General features: G+C 40.8%; 1 protein-coding gene across 2 annotated transcripts in view; it reads right to left on the bottom strand.

The window, feature by feature from the left end:
* LOC307080789 (receptor-type tyrosine-protein phosphatase eta-like) overlaps window positions 1-15,280 on the bottom strand; it is a 41,233-nt gene extending 25,953 nt beyond the window's left edge. For both annotated transcript variants that reach the window (XM_079743693.1, XM_079743694.1), the window contains exons 1-6: window positions 15,075-15,280; window positions 3,077-3,122; window positions 2,385-2,648; window positions 1,939-2,202; window positions 1,198-1,467; window positions 738-998 (exon numbers count right to left, since the gene is read on the bottom strand). In XM_079743693.1, the coding sequence (XP_079599819.1) occupies window positions 738-998; window positions 1,198-1,467; window positions 1,939-2,202; window positions 2,385-2,648; window positions 3,077-3,122; window positions 15,075-15,140 (1,171 nt within the window). In that variant the 5' untranslated portion in view covers window positions 15,141-15,280. The remainder of the gene's footprint in view (window positions 1-737; window positions 999-1,197; window positions 1,468-1,938; window positions 2,203-2,384; window positions 2,649-3,076; window positions 3,123-15,074) is intronic.
* Window positions 15,281-19,080: the final 3,800 nt, after the last annotated feature.

The raw sequence follows: 19,080 nt of genomic DNA, 5'->3' as shown, positions 1-19,080 counted from the left end.
CTGCTTTCAGAACGGGGTCATTGTTGGACTTTTGGAAACAACACTGCGAATAACCTTGTGCTTTCGGACATCGCCGTTTGCCTTCTCCTTCCTTTTGCAACCACATATCTGTGCGAGAAAGGCCTCTCTTCACTTGCCGCCATAAAAACAAAATAGAGAAGAAGTATTGATGCTCAGCACAAATGAGACTGAAGCTGACCTTGATATATCGCAGGACTGTGTTCGCAAAGGCAGGCACGCCCTTCTCAATAGGCTTATGGAAGTTCAACTATCAACGTGATAACTGAACTTTTAGTGTGTGTGTGTGTGTGTGTGTGTGTGTGTCTGCGTGTGGTTGTGTGTGTGCGTGTGGTTGTGTGTGTGTGTGTGTGTTACCACTTTGTACAGCTGGCAGTAGCAAATAAATATTATTTTTAAGAGTGAATGTGCCTCTTGAGTGAACTGTCCGTAGCGTAGCGGAATAGGGCAGGCCTATACTATTGTATATTGTTATACTTTATAACATCGGTCATAATAGTGGAATATTTTATGAGGTGGTGCCTGGAATAAAAAGTATGAGAACCACTGCAGTGTTTAACCCAGAAAATGTCTTAGTCAAGGTGGTCAATATATTTTGTTATACATTGGTAGTCGAGGCGGGGCCCTATTGTTGTTAAGGCGGCCAACTTAACCATACAGTGCTGGGGGAAACTGCACTAGTCTACATGAGGAAGATAAAAGAAGCTTCAGGGACATACCTGTGTAACTACTGGTGGTCTCCTCTGTGGATTCAACTCCATGTACAACCGTTGACACCTGAAAGGTGTAGTTTACTCCAGGAGTCAGACGAGTGATGGTGTAGTTCTCGTTGGTGGTGTTCAATTGTTGTTTTTTGATGTCGTTTTCAAGAACAGTGACTTGATAGGAGTAGTTTGTCTTATGGTCATGCCTGCTCCAGGTCAAACTGACAGCAGTGGTCTTCACATCAGCAACAGTAAGGTTGGTGACTGCTTTAGGCACTGCAAAGGAATCCATGAAACTAGATCACAGCTACATTTGATTTAAAATGAGTTGTCGTTTTACATGATTTACTTAAATATATTAAGATGAATGCAAAAAAGGTAAAATAGTCAATATGACTGGATATACTGTATTTTAGGAAGGTGAGGTGATGCAGATTTAGGGTTTCCTCAACAGATATCATTCAGAAATACTCACATGTGTAACCGAATTCCTGTTCCACAGCAGATTTACGCCCTGGCACCACCACTGTGACATTGAAGAAATACCCAGTTCCTGGTTGTAGACCAGTTACGATTGCAGTAGTGCTGTTGGGCTGTGTTTGGTCATCTATGGTTGTTCCTGACATGTCTGTAGTTTGAATCTTGTATTCATAATACGGTTGTTGGTCATCCGGATTGTACCAGCTCAAACGGACAGAAGTGGTGTTCACATTAGCAATGGTAAGGTTGGTGACTGCTCCAGGCACTGGAAGAGAAACCATGAAATCAGATTAGAGCTACATTATATTTAAAAAAAATTACATTATTTACTAAAATACAATAAGATGAATGCAAAAATAAGTGACACGGTAAATATGACTGGGAATATGCTAAGGGAAGGGAGCGATTATGTAGGGCATCCTTAGCAAATATTATTCAGACACTCAATGACTGTAAGGATCTGGACCCTGACCAACACACTACCTGATTTTTATCCTTTGTCGTTAGTATGATGGTCATCACCTATTTAGGTCAAGTAGTTCCTGCCCGTTTTATGGTTCCTTATTTGTCGTAGGGTTATTTCTGTCAGTGTGATTTCATGTGGTAAAGCTTCCTTTCACACCTACCCTCAGTCTGATCTCTGCATTTGGGTTCACCTTCCTTCACATGCCGTGACAATGACAGAATCAGGGACATAATCTACATTAGGAAGTTAAAAGAAGCTTCAGGGACATACCTGTGTAACTACTGGTGGTCTCCTCTGTGGATTCGACTTCTTGTACAAACGTTGACACCTGAAAGGTGTAATTTACTCCAGGAGTCAGACTGGTGACGGTGGAGTTCTCGGTGTTGGTGTTTGATTGTCGATTTTTGATGTCGTTTTCAAGAACAGTGACTTGATAGGAGTATTTTTTCTTATGGTCATCCTGCCTGATCCAGGTCAAACTGACAGCAGTGGTCTTCACATCAGCAACAGTAAGGTTGATGACTGCTTTAGGCACTGCAAAGGAATCCATGAAACTAGATCACAGCTACATTTGATTTAAAATGAGTTGTTGTTTTACATGATTTACTTAAATATATTAAGATGAATGCAAAAAAAAGTATCATTATTCATTTACTGGGATTATGTTAGAAAGTTCATGCAGGAGTTTCCTCAGCAGATATCATTCAGACACTCACTTGTGTAACCGAATTGTTCCACAGTATATTCACAATCTGCTTCTACCAATGTGACATTGAAATTATATCCAGTTCCTGGTTGTAGACCAGTTACAACTGCCATAGTGCTGTTGTACTGTGTTTGTTCAACTATGGTTGCTTCTGACATGTTTGTAGTTTGAATCTTGTATTCATAATATGGTGGTAGGTCATCCGGATGGAGCCAGCTCAAATTGACAGCAGTGGTGTTCACGTTAGCAAAGGTAATGTTTGGGACTCCAAGCACTGCAAAGGAAAACAATGAACATTGGTACGAGTGTGCTTTAAAGTTTATCCGGCAGCGTTGAGCAATAATAATGAGACGAATGCAATCTAATTTATTTGCAAAAGCATGTTTGCTCCTGTATCCTGTCATCGATATATGATCAGCTCAAGGATATCTGCTAACAAGTAGTACAACTGCAACAACAGTGCACAAATGATTAATGCCTCTTCACTTTGATATTACTCCGCCATCGACCTATATGACATTAATAGGCAATGCAAGGCAACTTTATTTATATTTATTTATAATAGCTTAAAAAATGCAAGTGAAACAAGCGGACGCAGTTACAATCTAAGCCTCTTGAATCCATCCTGATATTCAAGTTTGTTCAATTATTCTCAACAGAATGTGAAGTTGTGATCAGGGACGGTCTCGTGGGATGCCTCACCGTTTGTGATGCTGCATGTGCCGTTAGCAACGTCTGCTTGGGCGTTCTAGGGAAACAGAAAGAATGGAAAAAGTGGATGATTGGGCTTGTACCAGTAGAGGGCAGCGTAAGGTTAAGATATATCCCAATTTCTGTTTTGAGAAAAATGCATACAGAATATAGAAGCCGAGATACAATCAAACAGCAACAAAAAACATGGTCAAATTGATATAATAAACACCTTAGAATACTATATCAAATGTTTTTGTCATAGTCAGATGTCTATTCAGCTAGATAGAGCAACCAACTAATAGCTCACTGTTGTCATTATTTGTACCCCAATTCAGCAACTATGGCCTTATGATATATTCAGGTTTATATATTGTACACTGCTGTCTTAGAATATTCCCTGCTTCTCCTCACCATACCATAGTCCTGTAAACATCTCTCTCTCTCTCTTTCTTTCTTTCTTTCTTTCTTTCTTTCCTTTTTTTCTTTCAGTCGGCAACTCCCACTCTCTTAAACAGTGAGCAAGTGGCAATACAAGAAGAAAATGGTGTGTTTCAACTCAACAGTGTCCCTTGATGATCGAGCGATAGAGTGAGATCATTTTACATATTGTGACAAGCTGTCCTCAGCCACAGCCTGACAGTACCAGGAACGAGGAAGTGAACAGTGGGTGTTTGTAGTAACTTCCCCTGTTTCATGACCCAAGCTTTCCAACCTCGGATACATGGTGAGCTGTAACTGCAAATTGTCATGTCTGTTGTCTCACTTGTAAAACTCTGAAATTCTTTAGTTTTGTTTTTAATAGAATGGGTGGATGATGAGTTCCTTTAGCATCACTGATACCCTCTGATCTTCTGGGCCTTTTATTGGCGCAAATGAGAATAGGAAGAGAACAAAAACTAAGAGCAGATCAACTCAGCTGTGCACGCTGATGGTTGACAGTGGTGGAGGTGTCTGCCCACCACTGAGTCTCACATCAGGGTGCTTCAACCACAGGCCAACGCATCACAAGAATGGCCTCACAAAAGGAAACACAGCAGCATTTCGGCAAGATATGTCTGCAAATTCGTGTAGTAGTTTGCAGTTTTTTGAGTAAAGCTCTTTTTCCTTTGAAGTATCATGGCTATATTTTGGTAGCTTTGCTAACTTTAACAATAGGTCTGCTTAGCCTTGTGGATCCCTCAGGTCATGAGCTATGAGTGTACGGGCAGAGTGCAGGCAGGTAGCAAATTATATGATTGAACAGCCTTACTGCAGGCCTACGACATAACAGATACCATTGTTTTAACTTCGGAGCATTAGATTTATTTGTTCATGTCGGGATGGAAAGATAATTTTAACAAATAGGCCCAAAATTTCATAAAAAATAAATTGCCTACCCTACCTTTAATGCCTTAAGGATTTTAATTTGTATTAATTGTAATGAATACAAATTCTTACAATGTTTTATTTAATTAATAAATCAACTGCCCAACCTCTTGCCTTGGACCTAGCATACCTAAATGAAGAAGTACAAAAGGCAGAATTGTGATTTTGTATATCTATATATATATCAATAGATAAATACAAATACTAGTGCATATATATGTGTGTGTATGTACACTTCCATAAAGTAATGTGTTTCCTGGTTTCACTGATGCACAAAAAGTCCCAGTTCACTGAAATGATTAGCTGTGACTCATCCGTTACCCACACTGTAGACCTGGGCTGACACACAGCCTTTCAAATTGTTTACTAGACAGCTAAATATTAACAAGGGATAGACCTGCCTGCGAAAAATGTTCATTTTCTCTCCAGCAATGACCAAAAGGAATGTTCATTTATTAACTTTCTTTGCGTTGCTAAAAGTCAGTAAATGTCAAAGGTTAGTTAGGTAGTAATGATCCTTCCTCTCACTTAATTCCGACTACAAATCCCAATAAAAACAAACAGTCAGGACCCTTTCAAGCAGAATGTGAGTATGTGACTCCACCTTTCCTTCTGTATTCATAACAAGCTCCCTGCCTTTCTTTCATTTGCTTCGACATCCACCCACTTATTATGGTGCCTATAGTCTATCTTTATGCACAGAATTGTTTAAAGTTATCCATAAGTATGATCTCTAATTTATATATATTCACATTCTAAAAAGGCTGTGGGGAATATCAGCATTTTTGGCCTATATTTATATGAAGTCGGTTTTAAGATTTTACAGGGCAGTGAAGCTAACTATGGCCAACTAATGCTCTACTCAGTTTGGTCTTTAGTTGCCAGTGTTTGCTAGTTAACAATCCAAGAAGGAACTAACTAATCAGGCCTGCAATTATTTTGAAACAAGCCAATGGTGAGCATATGAGAGTGACATTTGAAAGGCTGTGGATTTCTTCAGTAAACCCAAATCCACATTCAGAAAACTGTGTAGTGTGAGCAGAGGTTGAACCCCTGTAAAATGTAAATGGGTTTTGTTTTACACAGAAAAATAAAGGTAGAATGGTAAACAATTACTTATCAGAGAATGCACATTATATAAAAAAACATATTGCTGCTCAAATAAAAGAATACAGTCCAGTACAAGTTGTTGTAATCAGTAAAACTCATTGTGTAACAACATTTGTGTAAGTAGATACGTAGACAATTAAATATAGTCTAGTTGGATAATTAGAAATAGGAACACACAAGTATAGTCATATTAGTAAGTTGTATCGTTTTTTGTATCTTATAAACACAATTGCAACAGCATGAACTGAATACCATGGAGTCAATTAAGATTAAAAAAAAAGAGGAAGCTCAACCACAGTGGCTATTTTGGTAGCGCTGCTTTGCATATATAATAAGAAGCTACTGTACTTCTGCTAATGGTTTTCATTTCCACATAGCTTTGGGTGCCAGCTATCTTGGGTGGAGCAACAGGGTTTTTTTTTCACGCTATTGTTTTATCAAAAAACGGCTGGGAGACATTATTCAGCAAGCATAAATGAACTACATATTGCTCCTGGAAAGGATATTGATAGATTGAATTGACAATTGAGTTACAGCAGAGACAAGATCCATTTGAATAGCCCACACTATTATGAAATAGAATAACAATTTCAGGCGATACAAGAAACACTACAATCATTCCTAATATACCAGTGCAGACATTTGTATTCATAAGGGGCTGCAGCAAACAAGTTTTGAGTCCTTACCGCCAGATGGAATAGTCAGTCCCTTTAACATAGACTTGGTCTATGGTAACAAACTTACATTCACAGGTTCTAAAATGTTCGTCGTTCCAAACTCATAAGGAAGTCGTTTTTTTGGAGCCCTGCAACTGCTAGATACCCTGTTCACTTACTTGGCCCCTGTCCTGGGTCCTTACTATGAATCATTTTCTGCAGATTAGGTAAACAAAACAAGAATTTCAGAGTCAACCATTACACTGAGTTCCAGCGAACTAACCCATCTTGGGAATACACACTCGCTTAAAATAGCCGCCACAATTAAACATAATACAACACAGTGTGGTAAAGCAACACTATGTTGAGTTTCTGTGTGTTGTCGCATGACCGGCTTTATGAGAAAAGTTCAGAACGTTGTTGGTAAACATAGTTTAAAATTAGACTATAAATATGTATGCAATATTAATGGTTAATGATGTTCTGACAAAGTGTACTGGACTGAAGGATGGTGTACATTCTTAAACAGACCACTGAATATTTACTTTTTACAGATAGCCCTGACAGCCCTTTATCATTGCTACAAAGGGCTGTACAAATACATCTGTGTTTACTTGATGTATATGTTGTGGCACATAATCAAATATGGTTGGTTTCAGGGAAGAGGGATAGCTGTAAATTGGCAAAAGCAGCTGATAGGATAATTGCATGTGTTGCCTAATAAACACAGCAGCAAAAATAGTGCTGAAAATGATGTGCTGTGTTTACTGGAACTCCTTTTGAATTAGTCATTATTTGGAACACGTTGGAAATCTTTGGAAAGTAATTAAATGTATCCCCCTCGCATGAGCAGGAGCTAGGCTACTGTAACTCTACAAGTCAATGGAAGTGGCTAACAAAAAGCACATCATAGCCCAGTGAAATAGCTATCTGGACGCGATGGATTATTTATGCTTTTTTAAACTGGTGAATAGTGTAAGGCTTGAGACTAAGACTTACCGAGTCTCATCTTTGAACAGCATGACTAAACATCGGTGTAGTAAGTTTTTTTCCTAGCCTGGTCACCCAGGGACCCCTGCAGTCCCTAGCCTGGTCACCCAGGGACCCCTACAGTCCCTAGCCTGGTCACCCAGGGACCTCCATGGCCCCAGTTGGAGTCTGCATCAGCCAGAGAGGAAATAGCTGTGGTTCCCACTAAGTAAACATAACATGAAGTCTTAAGAGAGAGGGTGGGGGTGAGGCGGTGTTCTTTAGTAGCTTAGTACTAACAGTCAGCCCTCCCTGCAGACCTACTGATAACACGCCTGTTCCTTCCTCCATAATAACAGTAATAACAGATCCAAAAACAATTAAGAAATCACCTTAGAAGTTGTTTTCCAAGGGGTCAGCCCATCTGACCTTAACTCTTTCTTCAAATAGCACCAGGGGGATTGATTGACACTGAGGTCGGTCTGGGTTGGTGTGTGTGTGTGTGTGTGTGTGTGTGTGTGTGTGTGTGTGTGTGTGTGTGTGTGTGTGTGTGTGTGTGTGTGTGTGTGTGTGTGTGCGTGCGTGCGTGCGTGCGTGCGTACCTGCGTGTGCGTGTGTGTGCGTGAACAGCATAACTAAACACAGGTATTGTAACTTTTTCCTGCTCTCAGCCTCGTCAGCCAGGGATCCCCACTGTCCACTAGTGTCAAACCGAACAAAACACGTTCAAAAAGTTTAGGGCAAGTATGATCAACAAATATTGGACAATAAAAATAATTTATTAAGTAATACAGATCTAGATAATACTGTAACAGGGAAACATGTCTTAACACCCACACACAAACACACACACACACACACACTCACACACTCTCACACTCACACTCACTCACACACGCTCACACACGCACGCATAAAGCCCATTATGTCATGTTGAGACATTAAAGGGAAATTCCGGTGTAAAATGGATTTTGGATATGTTTTGTATGATAATGAGTTGAAACGTTCGCTTTGGAGCACAAAAATTGTATATAGACGCTTTCTTCAGTTGGCTGTTTTTAGCTGATTCTATCAAAACGCTATAAACTTGGAACGATGGGGGCATTTGTTATGGTAAAAACTTAATCGCTATTTTAAACCACTTAAAAGGCTAAAAGTAGCCCGACACTTCTTTGGTAGTATAATAAGGGTCTTAACATATAAAACGAGGCATTGAGAACTTTGTAAGTGTACAGATTGTTTATTAAAAATGACATTTTATACACACAATACCGTCAGTAGATCACCCGTCGACGCCATTTTGTTTTTAAGACTCGATAAGTAGATTGGTGAACACAGAGCTTGAGTGTTGCTGACGGATGTCACAATCTCTGTGTTCGTCAATCTACCTATCGAGTCTTAAAAACAAAATGGCGTCGACGGGTGATCTACCGATGGTATTGTGTGTATAAAATGTCATTTTTAATAAACAATCTGTACACTTACAAAGTTCTCAATGCCTCGTTTTATATGTTAAGATCCTTATTATACTACCAAAGAAGTGTCTGGCTACTTTAGCCTTTTAAGTGGTTTAAAATAGCGATTAAGTTTTTACCATAACAAATGCCCCCATCGTTCCAAGTTTATAGTGTTTTGATAGAATCGGCTAAAAACAGCCAACTGAAGAAAGCGTCTATATACAATTTTTGTGCTCCAAAACGAACGTTTCAACTCATTATCATACATAACATATCCAAAATCCATTTTACACCGGAATTACCCTTTAACACACACTACCCACAAAAACACGTGTATTTTTGTTGGTCTGTGTGCATGCTCATCCAAAAGCAAAATTTAAAAAAGGACAAAAGCCAAGGGGAATTTTGCCCATGTCCTCACTGAATCACCACTTTTTCTTCTGTCAACCTAATTTGACAGGAGAGACCTAATTTATCATCACATCAATTAGGGCCTTTCACTTGTGAACTAACACAAACTGGCTTAGGGCCAGCATGAACCAGGGAAGTTTACCATTAACAAAACTCCACAACATACTTTCAGAAACCCCTCCATCAAACACCAGAATAGAACGCTACAATAAATGTTTGTACTTTGTCGGTAGACGTGGGTCCACCATAAAAAACAATGTCAAACTCTTCAGGCTAAGTTGATTTCATCGAGGTCAAACTAACACGACATTGACTTATAAATCATTCCCCATTTCCTGTGACAGTTATAAGGTAATGTCATATTATTTGAGAGTACTTCCTGGCCAGGGTATGGCTTTCTACATTGTTCTACTCCTGGAATGTCCCACTCTGTTCCCTTATTAAATCATCAGCCTTTTCTTGCTAAGTGAAATTATGAGCCTTTAAAGGGATGGTTTTGAAGTATTGCATTGTGGTTATATTGAAAACATTACAATATTGCAATTTTCAAACTGCACCTGTGTGTGAATTCAATTTGTGTGGATGGATCAGGGAAGCCGTTGAGTTTGGCTTGGACAAATATGCTGTTAATCATTGCACAACACACACGCTGCCTGAGGAAAGCACGGAGAATCCAAAGAGACTTGAGCCAGCCAGGCCATGCGCTGTGCACAACACTGCTGTCTGCTAGACGGCGGACACAAAGTAACACGCCTCAACTGAATTAAGCATTAACTCCAGCCTGGCTATTGCCAGACCCCAGACCAAGCTCAATCTATGCTTGAGCTTGGTCTGGGGAAGCTGCTGTCATTTTCTTCAGCACAAGAGGCGTGATCAACGGGCCTAGTTCAACTGACTCTGTACGCAATTGGCTGGTTGCCGTCGCTTCCCTGTCGCCATTGTGTTAAACCAGCCAATAGCGCGCCAGGGGGAAAAGCCAGATTGGTGATTGGCTCCCGCAAAAACTTATCGAAACTAGAAAGAAATGTATTGCTCCTCTCCAGACCCTTCTGCAGGGCAAACTCAAATCCCCGGCCGAATGGGCGGGGCTACCCAGTCTACATTAAAGGGGTAGTTCGGAATCTTGGACATAGGGCCTGATTCCCAGGCCCTATGTCCTCCTAGTTGTAGAGTTCGCTCGTGCTAGGCTAGCGCACGGCAACGGGCAATACTAGCCTGCTAATAAAACAGTCTTACCCACTCCACAGTACACCCGAGGTAAATCAATTATAACACCAGAGGGTTGATGTTAATGTCTGTGTTGAATAATGTTAGAAATAAAACCAACCTTGCATTGCATTTTGAGGGACTTGCTGTGTCTCAGCAGCAGTGTTATATTCCTGGTAGTAGGCTACGGCAGCGGCGGACTAATACCTAGTTTAAATTCCGCTGCTGCTGAGAAAGTAGTCCCTCAAAATGCGATGATTCATGCGATGTGAGGTTGGTTTTATTTCTAACATTATTCTATCAACAGACATTTACATCTATAGTCTGGCGTTATAATTGATTTACCTCGGGTGTACTGTGGAGTGGGTAAGACTGTTTTATTAGCAGGCTAGTATTGCCCGTTGCCGTGCGCTAGCCTAGCACGAGCGAACTCTACAACTAGGAGGACTGAATGAAATGTGTTGAAAACTGTCTCCAATGATAAAGAACCCCAAGTATAACTTGGGAATCAGGCCCTATGTCCAAAATTCCGAACTTCCCCTTTAACTCATCACTGGGAAGTTCCCAACCGGTTACATATTTGGCCTGTTAAGCCCTTTGAGACTGCAATGGTGATTAAGGGCTATACAAATAAAATTGAATTGAATTGAATTGATTTTGTATGAAGTCGTATTCGTTTCAAATTTTCTTTTTCTTTCTAGGTGCGGACCTCTGTGACATCAGATGGCTACAGGCATCGCTCCCTCCAAAGCCACTCCGACGAAACACACAGGTCTGCCAAGCCATGTTTCTACAGTAGCCAAGAACGGACAGAGTAAATGAACCACCTATGTTGTGCAGGAGTAATGTTGTATAAGAAATGCACCTAACATGGTTCTGTTATAGCATGATCTACTCTACAGGGATGGTGGGTTTACCCTTTTAAGTCTATACGAGTGTCATCCAAGCAAAATACTTTTTTGTATATTCCGTGAGCTCTGCTCCACTCAAACAACCTGATTATATTCATTTATTGGGTCACGGTACAAAAAAATTAAGAGAAATTCACGCTTATAAACGAGGGACAGTGAATCCAACATGAAAACCAAACATCAGCAACAGGTGGAACTCTGGTTATAACAGGTTTATTTGAGTTGTGCCGACTGACGTTTAATGGATTTAAATCTGCTCCAATCATTGTTTTTTGTATGGCCTGTATGAACTAACATTATGTACCCAGGGTTGAGTTTTTGCTAAGCAATTGCTTTACTCTTTAAGGGAGGGGGAGGATATCCATGCTTCTCGCATTTCTCGCATTCATCACTTCAGCTAAAGCCAGGTTCATCGCTACTGGCCAGCTTACTGGATAATGAAATGGCAGCCCCTGATGACAATAAGGGCTTTGAGGAGGAAGTTGGATCCAGCCCCTGATTTACATGGCTACTGGAACTGAGTCTCTCTTTGTTGTGGAACATGATCATGAGTCCAGTCAGTGTGCAGTGTGCAGTGTGTTTCACTGCTAAGACCAGGACACTGAAGTTAAAATACTCAAATGAGTATTTTAACTTCAGACCGATGCATGTCTTTCTGTTAAACCGCTTTTGAAACCCTCAGTTGCATTTCGTTTTATCTTGATTGTATAATTTAAATATCATTGACACGTAATCATATTCTTATCTTAGGTTTATAATGTTTTGTTATTTTTTTTATTTTTTATTGGAGGTGATGCGGAATGTTGGCCACAGGGTCTACTGTACACTGGGCGGTACGCACTGTGGGCCGAAACATTCAATAGGAATGATGTATAGACACAGACCAATGGCATTCATACCGGGATTAACCTGGGGAAAATATCCACATAACACCACACAAAGTTGTGTACCGTCACTGGAGACGTGGTTGGATGCCGTATCCATTGCTAGGTCGAAGCATCAGCTGAAATTATTCAGGTTTTTTGGACTGCACTGCAAATCTTCAAAGCAAGACTATGATTACCTGCTGATAGACAGACTGAAAAGTCCTCCTTAGTTTTTGAGGCACAGATGCGTGACTTAATTTTGTCCTTATACTGCTGCTCAATGCATTCCTTTGTTGATGTTGTGTTTGAATTGATATTTTGTATTTTATGCTATAAAGCAGGAACTAGTGTTTTGTTCATGTTTCCATATAAAGGCTCCAGCTATCTGTACGTTTAAAGTTGTAATAATAAATGGCTAATCGAAATACTCATACTAAAAATTCATTCTTCAAACAACTATTTTGGCAAGGTATCGAAACCATACTGTGCGTTTCAGTTTATTATGTTCACCCCTAAAAGTTATGTGTAATATTTTCGCTCCTTTTGTTGATGGCTTTCTATTTGTTCTTGTATTGTCTTTCTCTTTTAACAGAAATAATTGAACAGATAATGTTTGTTATTCATTTTCATTGTTGTTGAGCGCCATATCTCAAATATTAAGCGAAGGGGAAAAAGGGCTTAACACATTACCAAATGTGGTTGCTGAAAGCTGTTTTTATCATGCTTGATGCTTGGCAATATAACCTTTTAGAGAAGTGCTACTTCTGATATTCAAGCTGTATCTGTACTTGGTTCACAAGCACTGAGCTAAGCAGGAGGTGATGACATGCATGAGTGTGAGACAGAAACTCTTGTACATGCATCAATCCAGTCACATTCACTTATATTTTGCCTTCCCATGGAGGGAAATTTCAGTAAAAAAAACAAAACACACCCACAGCTGTCAATCAAAGACCGAGGCCTGCCCTCCATCTAGTGTTGTTCAAAGCTTCCTGTCGCTGGATTGTTCCATAGGTCAACCATCAAAGAATAACATTAGACAGCAGGCTTTAGTCTCTCTCTGACACACACACACACACACACACATACGCACACGCGCACACACACAAACACAGACAGACCCACAGAAAAACAAACACACATATGTCAAGCATACACACACACACACACGCACACAGACACACACACAAGCAGGCTGGTTCCTCTTCTACCCCTGATCTCCTAGGGGGCATTGAGGAGAACAGCCACACCCCAGGAAGTCACCATGCATCGGTAGATTTAGATTTGGCTATCACCAAAATCAACTGATCCCTTCATGGGGACGGCGTGGCACAGATGTAAACATCGGTGCAAGCACGAATCCTTGTTGACATTGCATTTAACCCATGCACTCACACAACAACCACAGACTCACAAAATACCCTCACAAGGGCTTGTTTCATTACATTATTCTGTTTCTAAAGAGAACCTCATTGAGAAATTGTATTTCTTCCAATATACATAACTACATCAATATCAACACAATTTTTAATGATGCGTATTTGTGAGCATTGTTATATAAATAACACATTGGTCAATCATAATTAGTCAACTGAAACCGGTTTTCTTTTTCATTGTGTGATTTGTTCACAAATGTTCAACAAGTTCCAGTTCCTCTTCACACTTCCATGTAATCGGTAAGAAGGTATTGAGTTGCTGTATTTTTCTGTCCCCTTGATGCCCTCTCATAGAAAAAACAAATTTGGCTTATGGTTTGAGCAGGCGGCTATCGTCACGCAACGGAAAATGTATCTAAAACTATGCAAATTACGTCACAGATGCCTTGATCTTCTCATTGATAATCTGAGTCTCTTGCGGTGTAGGATGCAGTAGTCAACGTCCTGCACTACTTGGTCCAACGGTGATCTCTGCTGCGCCCAGATGGGGCCTCCTGCCTGTGTTGACGGCCCAGTGTAGGACCAGGTCGGGACACAGGGCTTCTGCTCCCAATTCCATTCATGGTGACCCCTTTGTCTATCCTAACATACCATTCTCTGTCTCTGTCTCTCTCTCTCTCTGTCTGTCTCTCTCTCTCTCTTTCTCTCTGTCTGTCTCTCTCTCTCTGTCTGTCTCTCTCTTCTCTGTCTCTCTCTCTCTCTGTCTCTCTCTCTCTGTCTCTTCTCTCTCTCTCTCTTTCTTCTCTCTCTGTCTGTCTGTCTGTCTCTCTCTCTTCTCTCTCTCTCTCTCTCTCTCTCTCTCTCTCTCTCTCTCTCTCTCTCTCTCTCTCTATCGCTCTCTCATTCTCTCTCTGTCCTACCAGGGGCACGTGACTCTTCACTGGCCAGTTTGCTTTGTTATCTTGGCCGTTTGACGGCATGTAAAAAAAAGTCACTTTTATTTGCTGTACATTCGGTTCACAATGGTTGGTAAGACAGTCCCATTATGAATCCCATACATTTTACTTGTATACACTTGACTAGAATTCTAATTGATATTTATACAAGCCACTTAAAACAACTACGTCTGTGATGACTGACTCGTTATCAAATGAGGCGGTCTCAGCGAAGAAGTCAGTCCTTATGCATTATACATTTTTCATGACGCTATCAGAAGACCAAATGATTCGATTTCCATGCAAAGTTGTTGAACATGTTGCCGGCCCGTCATTTGACCCAAACGGTTTCATCCAACAAAAAAGCCTTCCACTGTCTAACACCAACAGAAGGTCAGCTTAGCCATTACGCACTGGGACGAAACTGAATTCGATTACAATACTCAATGGGCCATTATCATGCCCCAAAACATGTATAATGACGTCGTCCATCTGCCTACAAAACACAATTCATTATTTCAACAGGTTCAATCTGTCCCATTTACTCCCGTTATCATCACACCCCGGCGTGACGACGCAACGAGACGTGCAACAGGTGCGCACCGGTCCGCACCGACCTGTTGGCCCCCCTGAACGGTAACTAAACAATCATTCCTTTGTGTTAGGTGTACCCCAAACACCCTGTTGCTGAATGGATAGACTGCCTATGTTACCTTAGTTCATAAAAACAGGAGAAAAGTCTCACCTGTGGAACCGCATACAAGAGAATGATCCGCAGCAAAACACCAGCGTGCGGCCAGAATCGCTCCATAACGCAGTACTCAAACCCCGGTTTTCCAAACCCCTTTAGTGCTCTGATTTCCAAACTTTGTTCACTATCTAAAAAAAAAGTGTGTCTGGGATGTTTTCAGCCTCACTTTGACGACCTCCGTCGGAACGCTCCAACTTTGAACATCGGGGAAACTTTCATGTTCTTGTCCCCTACAGCGAGGGAGGAGGAGCAGAAAGTGAACCACGTCACTTTGGTTTCCTCTCTGCGTGCCTTCGTGCGGTCAGTATATGGCTTTTCTCATCATAATCTCGACCCTATTTGAATATCCTTATCAGCTATGTGGTGCCACTTCTTTTTCTAGAATGATTGAAATGGACAAGCCTTCCCGCATTCTCGCATAACTCGGATAGAAAGGCCGTATAGGAATGCAGGTTTTCACCAAGAGGACAAGGGAATCTTCTCTGAAGCGACTGCCCTGGTCTGCTGTTTCAGAGTGCAATCCTTAACTTGAAATATGGAGTAAAAAACAATAATAAGCATTAAAGGCAGGGACGGCTGGTATCAATGGGCTAGTGGGGCTAAGCCCTCACCATATTTTACAATAAACATAAGAACATTATTAAATTAATGAAAATATTAAAATACAATAATTACTAATACTTAGAATTGGTTGATTTCGGTGCAACGGAGAAGCAACAGCACCAAATAATCAGAAAAACGCAGGAGATACACATAGATATGTTGTGCGGGTTTAGAAAAGTCAGCCCAGACGCACTGTCTGGGCTGACCCACGCTTAAGAAAATCAGCACCCAATCGGTGTCATCCAATCTTGATTGACAGGTGTTATGACATACCCCCTTGATTTAGAGACCATTTGGGCTAAATGAATATAGCCCAGACCAGCAGTGACTCTCACTGATGACGGTCACTGTCAGAGGCGGGAGAAAAAAGTGAAAAAAACCTGACCTCGATGGCGAGAGCCAATTAACCTAACGAAGTGGACTATCTACTGACTCGTCCGTTTTTGTTGATGTCTTTAGAAGAAAAAAAAAAGAAATAAAGAGTCTGAGGGCACATCGGCCAAACGATGTTCAGATAAAACAAAAGGACACGCGACAAAAACGTTCATTTTGCACCTCTTGGTTCGAAAGGAAAGACTGGCTAACGGCTAGCTTAGCTAGGAGCCTCTCTTCCGTTTCCCTCGCGCGCTGTTCGGAGGAGACACAGCTTGGACCCAACAAGGGGTTGTGGATTTAAAACATGTGTCCTGTAAAATAAAGAAACATGAATGCAGTGCAACTCACATTGGAAACGATGTGAAGCTTTCAATGTTAGGCAAAGTAAATATTGCCTGTCAGCTGAATGACGGCCACCACATCTACGTACACAGAGACACAACGAGCAGGTAAAGAAAAACAGACATTCACAATCTTCAGTGCACTTTTTCGGAGACATTGAAATGAACACAAATAGCAATGACAACCCCTAAGACATTGGCAGAGTCAGAGAGGTGCTTCAGTACACTGAAGAGGATCAAAACATTTCTCATTTCATGGGACAAGAGGCCCTAGCGATGCTGTCTATTGAGCGGGACCTCATCCAAAAATCACCGGACTTCCGGTTTGCGACTCAGAAAGGCCGTCGATGTGAGCTCCTCTTCAAATAAGGTAGGCCCAAGCTGCCCTCATATTGATTTTATTCGGGACATGATGCTTGCTTCATAATGTTTGTGATTAAAACAGTGCAGTTGGCAGTCGTTACAGTGCGAACACGTTTTGTGTGTGTGTGTGTGTGTGTGTGTGTGTGTGTGTGTGTGTGTGTGTGTGTGTGTGTGTGTGTGTGTGTGCGTGTGTGTGTGTGTGTGTGTGTGTGTGTTGTTTTAGATGTTTGTAGCCTACTTATCTAATTGTTTATAGAGCATTATTAATTGCTGTAACTTGGTGCTGTATCTCTGGACCAGGGGTCAGCAACCTTTTCAACATGCAGTGCCAGTTTGACATTTACTCGTTAATGAGTGTGCCTTAAGCAACAATATATTAAAAATTAAGCTAAATTATGACACAGCGACCAAAAACATTTCTGGAAGACCTGGAATTTTATTATTTCCATATAGTCCACAAAAATGCATCAAGATTTTAAAGGTTTTTTGGTTGTTATATTTGCAACATGGGCTTACAAATTATATTTACATATGTCCCATCTTAAAACACCATTTTCAGAAACTCAACTCAATATCTTTAAGACATGTACAGCTTTGCAAAACCATGTGAAGGCGATGCATACAGGCCACTTGCAACAATATTTGTAATATTTTCTTCTCTATTACTCACAACATAGGTTTAAAAACTATTAATTGATCCCATTTCAAAACACTGCTTTCAGTAACTAATTAAGTGTGCCAATGATTATGCTGCCCCGTGCCAGTGGTGGCACTCGTGCCTAGGGTTGCCGACCCATGCTCTGGACTGTACCTTGGATGTGATTTTGGAAAATCATTTTGTTTCTCCATTGCCTGCTGTCTCCCTGCATTCTATTTGTTGTGATTCGATGCCTGATATTTCATTTATTCGGGACATGATGCTTGCTTCATGTTTGTGATAAAAACAGTGCAGTTGGCAGTCGTTACAGTGCGAACACTTCTAATGTAGTCTCTCTCTCTCTCTCTCTCTCTCTCTCTCTCTCTCTCTCTGTGCCCCACCCCCCCTTCCCGTGAGGATGGACACTGGGTTACAGCGGCCCTCACAACCCCACACCACCTCCCCACCCCTTTCAAGTGTAGATTGTATATAGTTCTCTGCAAACCTATGGTGGCATCATGCCTTCAGTGTGTATATTGTATATAGTTCTCTGCAAACCTATGGTGGCATCATGCCTTCAGTGTGTATATTGTATATGGTTCTCTGCAAACCTATGGTGGCATCATGCCTTCAGCGTGTATATTGTATATAGTTCTCTGCAAACCTATGGTGGCATCATGCCTTCAGCGTGTATATTGTATATAGTTCTCTGCAAACCTATGGTGGCATCATGCCTTCAGCGTGTATATTGTATATAGTTCTCTGCAAACCTATGGTGGCATCATGCCTTCAGTGTGTATATTGTATATAGTTCTCTGCAAACCTATGGTGGCATCATGCCTTCAGCGTGTCTTGAACAACCACACATTAAAGGTTGCACATATTATATTTATATTTTATCCTATTTGTCTAAATGCATACTTGACTGTAGATAGATTTATGAGTGAAGTTACCAACACAACAGATCTCCGTTGCTCACCCATTTTAGAATCACATTTTCTCTCGTGTATAATTCCCAATTATTATTGATGTATTTGCACTTTTAATCTTGCTGAATTCTACAAGGCAGATAAATTAAGTTAAAACTTAGTTCCCCGGCTCCATTCGTCTTTGTGAGGAAATGTTCTCTTTTGTCTTTATTATTTTGTCAGAATGCACCAGAATGCTTAGTTTGATTGTGAAAATCACAAAAAGATCTTCGGGGGAAGGATGCGCCCAGACCCCCCTACAGGGGTTTGGTTTACAAACTTTTAGCCCCCCCTAAAGTAAAATTCACCAGCCGCCACTGATCATAGGGAACATTACTAGGCATGGCGTTAGAGTAGTATTCATTATGATAAATAATAATTCATACTATTATTATTGCTAATACAATTGTATTATCATTATTAGTAATAACAATGTATCATTATTGTCATTGTTAATATAACAATGATGAGGATGACTTGTATTAATATAATTATTGCTATCATCGGTGTCAATTAGGCTCATGGATAAGATGGAACAACAATTCAATCTGGAATGGGACTCTGTATGTCTCCCAGTCCTTTGGTTTTCTCGATACTCATCCGATCAGCTTCTCACTTGGTTGGTGAGAAGCTGGGGTGTGTAGGGGGTGCAGTGGTGAGTGTGAGCCTTCGAGATAGTAGTGTGGGTTTGAGAGGTATACACTGCATTGAGA

Source organism: Pollachius pollachius (genome assembly GCF_949987615.1).
Source record: "Pollachius pollachius genome assembly, chromosome: 9".
NCBI lineage: Eukaryota > Metazoa > Chordata > Actinopteri > Gadiformes > Gadidae > Pollachius > Pollachius pollachius.
The sequence above is the reverse complement of the archived record's forward strand: the minus strand, read 5'-3'. Positions and strand labels throughout refer to the sequence as shown.